The sequence below is a fragment of the Impatiens glandulifera genome, chromosome 1 (assembly GCF_907164915.1).
Source record: "Impatiens glandulifera chromosome 1, dImpGla2.1, whole genome shotgun sequence".
Taxonomy (NCBI): domain Eukaryota; kingdom Viridiplantae; phylum Streptophyta; class Magnoliopsida; order Ericales; family Balsaminaceae; genus Impatiens; species Impatiens glandulifera.
In genome coordinates this window covers 79,811,847-79,817,445 of record NC_061862.1, presented here as the reverse complement: position 1 = coordinate 79,817,445, position 5,599 = coordinate 79,811,847, and the positions used below count along the sequence as shown (strand labels likewise).

Genomic DNA, 5,599 nt, shown 5'->3' with positions numbered 1-5,599 from the left:
ACATAACGGTTAAGCTTAAAATATTATTTTTTATATATATATTAACCTTAATATTATTTTTTATATTTATATATATAATCATTAAATCGATTATATATATATATATATAAGATTTATTTTTATATTTATATAATTATTAAATCTTTTATATAAATATATATATATATATATATATATATAAATTTATATAATATATATTTTAAAAAATAATTTGAAGGTTAAAAGTAATGGTAACTTTCGAATTACTGAATTATTTTTAATTCTCAAATTAACTTTTAAAATATATATTATATAAATATTATATATAAATTAATGATTAAAGATAATATATATAAATTAAATATATGTGTTATATAAATTATTTTAAATTTTATTTTATATAAATATAGATATAGATAAAAATAAATAATATATATATTACCTATATATTATATAAAAAAATTTAATAATATATATATATGTATAATTTTATATATAAGCGATTTAATAATTATATATAAATATAAAAAATAAGATTAAAGATAATATATAAAATATAATATTTTAAGTTTAAGCCGTTATGTTTAACCAAAAACTTGATAGACAGAAGGACTATTGGTGACCTTTTTAAAATTTGAAAGGGCGATGTGTTAAAAATTAATTTAAGAATTAAAAGTGAGCGATTGAAATAATTAGAGTGTTGTCTAGGTAATTTTCCTTATAATTTATGTATAACACTGCTCACTCTTTCATTGTGTTTGAATGATACATTCATTCTAGGGTGTTAGGTTTTAAACCTTGTGATTATAATTTTATTGAGGATTCTGTAACGAGCATCTCGAGGAAAGAAAGTGTGGAGGATCGATCCATTGTTCTACAATGGAGAACAATGGGCCATAAGTAATATATAAGATGTGCAATGAAATAGTAAAATATACTCGTGTTTGGACGTTCAAAATAAGGAAAAATATAAATAATAAGTGATAGGAAAAGGAAATTTGGAGGAGGGAATAAGAAAATGAATGACATGGCACAATCTCATTTGCTGAAAAAATCTCTCTTCTCTCTCCTACATTTTTTCAGCAAATGAGTGATGTCAAGTCATTCTCTCACAATCCCTCTCCCAAATTTCTTCCTCTATCATTCCTCTAGTTTTATTACAAATATTAATATATTATATTTATTTAGACAACACAATTATATAAAATAATTTAAATAAATATAAACAAACTCATTTTCATAAAAAAACATCCAATTTTATATTTAAAAACTTTAAAGTTGATAAAATTGCAAAATCAATTCTTATGAGTTATTACTTGTTTATTTCTTGTGTTAATATATAAATAAAATATATTATATAATGAAAATAAAAATTTATTTTAGATGAGTATTTTTATATCTATTTTAATCTTTACACTAATCTATTAAGTTAGTATATATACAAGTTTATTTGTAATTAACTATCTTTACATCTAATTTTATATTTTATATCAATTTTAATTATTGAATTTTTACAAGAAACATTAAAATATGATATGTTTCATTAAATGAATAGATTATTTTATAATAAGCTAATTTTTTAGATTAGTTAGAAGATCAATTAGACTAGTTGGGTTGGCCTGCCCCGCCAAATTATTTAGACAGGTTGGGTTGAAACATTAGCAACCCATTTGAAAAAGGGCCTACACGAGTCAGTCCGCTCGGATCGCGGGCCTAGGCGAGTCGGGCTTTGATTGGCAAAAAAAATATAATCTGGTAGCCTTATAGGCATATGCCACGTAACCCTAATTTTTTTTCTCTCATAGTCAGTCATCAATACTCAATATTTTAATGAGATGTTCTAGAGAAATACACCACTACAACATTCAATACTCAATATTTTAATTTTACTTTTACTGAAATATATTCTAGAAGATACTGATACATATGAGACATTGAAGAGAAAGACGATGAAGGAGAATGATTTGACATTGATTATGTCTTGATTTATGATATTTAAAGAATATTGACTTTACTGAAATTTCTATTTTATGAATTTTTAAATTTAGTTAATTTGTTGAACTAAACTCTTATTCTGTGTGTATTATGACTATTTAATTATGTTCTTGAACTCTTATATTTTAGAACTATTGATGATTTTTATTTGTAGTGAGACAACTCGCGAGCTGGCCTACCTAATCCGCAACCCACCTTGAACTTGGGCGTCGATAATGGATACCATACGTTGTAGGTCGTCATTCCCCCATATTTTTGGGGGTGGTGGGGCACGATTTGCTTCCTCTCGACCCCTATCACTTGCCTTTTTCATTCCTATTTTTATTTATTCTTTTTTTCCTTGTTCTTAGATGAGGGACGATCTATATATATATAATTTTACTCGTGTTTTTGATCCATTTCGTACGATTAATTTTTATTAGATCTCTACTAAAAAAGTTATTTTGAATGCGATTCAATTTCGAATTTATTCCCCTTATTTGAAGCACCCGATTAAGGTGGGTTGAGTTAAGAATTTTCAACCCGCCAAGATGGGGGCAAGCCCACCGTCAAACGATGAATTTTGATAGATAGGTCTGTCCCGCTATATGTTGACCCGTCTGACCGCTCTAATAATAGTCTGACCGCCCTAATAATAGCTAATTGTTTATAATAAATAATTGCTAAATCTTAACCAACTCTTTTTAATTTCTAATAACTAATTCCTAAATTTTATCTTCTAAATTTTTATCTCCATGAGTTTATCAAGAAATAAGACAATATGTAAATTTTTAGTAAAGCCACATAAAAAAACTGAATAGATTCACTAAAAAATTACTAGGATTGGAGAAGAAGTTCACTTAATAGATGGAAAGATAGAAAATTGTAAGCCAATTCATATTCCTAAGTAGAGTAACCAACTACCTGTTTTAATAATTCCAAGAAATAAGATTGTAATTTAAAGAAATATAGAACAACTTAAGATGAATTTCAAAAATTTGACAAAAAACAAGTGCACAAGACAATCGATACACCCAATATTAAGGCAACCATTTAAAGCAAATGGGTAATCACAACGAGTGAAAAAAATCATTATAAATTGATGGAATTGCTAGCGAATATAGCGAATTGTTACTTGTCATATATGAGTAGTGGAAAATCAAAAACATCTAAAACAAAACAATGAAGTTTTTCCTAGAGAACTCACATGATAAGTTACAAAATACAACAGCACACAAACATATATATATATACTTACAAAAGCATAAACTTTACCCCTTCTATGAATGAGATTCTTTTCCACCAAGTGTCTGAATTATAGCTTCAAGTAGCTTAATTTCTTCGTCTCTCTTGTTAATCTCTTCTTGCTTTGCTCGTAATTCTTCCAGGTGCAGTTCAAACACTCCTGCATTTCAGAGATAAACGCAAAAGATTTTAAAAAACCATGGCTGTCCTAAAGCAGATCACTGAATTTCCTGGCATTTCTTCTCCAATTAATAACCAAATGTAATTGCAAGATGCAATTTATCTCAGAAGCTTGTAATCAAACCAGATATAGAAATTATTAAATGCTATAAAACATCTCAACTTGTTATCTATCCCTAATTCATCTGTGATTCAACATTAACAAGAAAACTATACAATACTATAATTTATAACATACTTGTGGTATTCTCAAGCTCTCTTGTAATTTCTAATGCTCGAAGTTCAGCAGATCTTTGTGCTGCTTCAGCCTGCCTTTTCTCCGATCGAGCATGTGCAGCAGACGTAATTGCTGCATCAAGTTCGCGTTCTAAACCTTCTACTCTCTGCTCCAAAACCTGTAATTTCCAGATTACGTTTTAAAATAACTATTTCAAACCAAATAGGAAACTATGCTATAGTAGATTCAATCAATATCAACTCTTAAAACCTAGAGAGTTAGATCTTATGCAATAAAAACAGATTACTAACTCTTTCATCAAAATTTAAGCAAATCGCAGTCAACGAATCCGTCTAAACAATGGAAAATAACTGAAAAGGAGAGAAAAATCTATGTAAACCTTGATAGTGCGGGATTGTTCGGAGCTGAGAGAAGCCTTGGCGAAGGTTTCTTCATCAACATAAACGGCCTTCTTGATGAGTAGCTTCTGGAGAGAATCTAAATTGACGGTTAATTCCGATAGGTTTCCGATCGCTGCGTTCCATCTCTCGCTTCCTTTCCCCGTTTCCGTCCCAATCTCCGCCATTACCTTTTCCGGCCGAGAACTTTTGTTTATATACAGATTTTTATTGGACCAGTCAAAGTTACGGGCCTTATCATTTCAGCCCAATATAAACACAAGTCCGGCAATGGCAAATAATAAAACAAAATTAATGGGCTTATTAGCTATACTTTTTAATTTTTATTATTATTAGCCAAACTAAATATGAACTAGTTAATTTAAAAATGTTAGAATTTTACAATTTGAAAAATAGTCTTACCATTTTAAATCTACTGAGTTTATACAATTTTACACAATAAAATGAATTTATATATATATAAATTCAAGAAGAAATTCATATTGATTTAAATAGATGAACTCATGTTATTATTGTACGTGTAATATGATTTTATTTTAGTGTAAATTTTATTTACTGTTTATAAGTGATTAAGGTAAATTATTCTTTTAATTTTAACTATATTAAGTTTACCATGTAAAGATATAAGAAACCAAAATAAATAAATTTTGTTTTATATTATTTATTTGTTTGAAAATTGTCCATATATATTAAAAATGATAAAGAAATAATTTAAATACATGATAAAACATAATATGAGAAAAAAAAAACATTAAAATAAGAAAAGAATACAAGTATGCATGATACCCAATCAATTATCGGGTTTTTGTAGATTCTTAATAAGAATGAATAACTACCCGATTTAATTCACCATTTTTTTTAAACGAATATCAGAAAATGTCATAATAATAACATTATTAATTATTTGAATTGGACAACTACGATTATGAAAGTGTATACGATTTATCTCCAACTAGATAGTCTATCATAAAATATTTAGAATGATAACACAAATATGTATTCATTTCATATCATTTGAATCAATTCAAACCTCACAACAACTACCTAAAGACTCAGACTTTACAATGCAAAATTAAATGAGTCATCGATTTCACATCTTTAAGATAATGCAAATTTTTTCACATCTGTAAGATAATGCAAATTTTTACCATAATGACACAAAAATCACACGAGACGCCCTATAGAATCACGATACTCTCAACCACATAATCGTCAATTGCATATATTCCTTACAATCCACTTATTCATCTTTCAAATTTTAATAATATATGCCACAACTAAGAGTTCTCAATAATAACTTAAATGACGTCTCTCACAATCCACACCATTATTGATTTTTCATAAATATTTCAAATAATAATTTTTCTAAACATTGATGACATTTAATTGGAATAACTCATTCTCGGTTTTGAGACACTTTTTCTGTTGTATATAACCCTTTGATAGATTATTTAATTTTTTCAACCAATAACATTGATATTTGTTCGATAAATAAGAGTTTGGATTAAAAGTAAATTGAAGGGTGAGATCTCGTACACATTTTACTATTTTACCATATTTTACTCTTCAATTGACATCTTAAAAA

The 5,599-nt window shown here is 27.2% G+C and overlaps 1 protein-coding gene across 1 annotated transcript; it reads right to left on the bottom strand.

Annotated features, from left to right (window-relative positions):
- Positions 1-3,076: 3,076 nt before the first annotated feature.
- Positions 3,077-4,196, bottom strand: LOC124921777. Its single transcript, XM_047462479.1, has 3 exons — positions 3,996-4,196; positions 3,617-3,773; positions 3,077-3,358 (listed from the first exon to the last, which is right to left on the bottom strand). Exons 1-3 carry the CDS (start codon positions 4,179-4,181, stop codon positions 3,234-3,236), a joined length of 468 nt encoding a protein of 155 aa, XP_047318435.1. The 5' UTR covers positions 4,182-4,196; the 3' UTR covers positions 3,077-3,233.
- Positions 4,197-5,599: the final 1,403 nt, after the last annotated feature.

Coding starts and splice junctions, on each gene's coding strand:
- LOC124921777 (XM_047462479.1), bottom strand. CDS start 4,181: ATGGCGGAGATTGGGACGGAAACGGGGAAAGGAAGCGAGAGATGGAAC. Junction 3,774..3,995: donor AACAATCCCGCACTATCAAG/GTTTACATAGAT, acceptor TGGAAATTACAG/GTTTTGGAGCAGAGAGTAGA. Junction 3,359..3,616: donor AGAGCTTGAGAATACCACAA/GTATGTTATAAA, acceptor TCTGAAATGCAG/GAGTGTTTGAACTGCACCTG.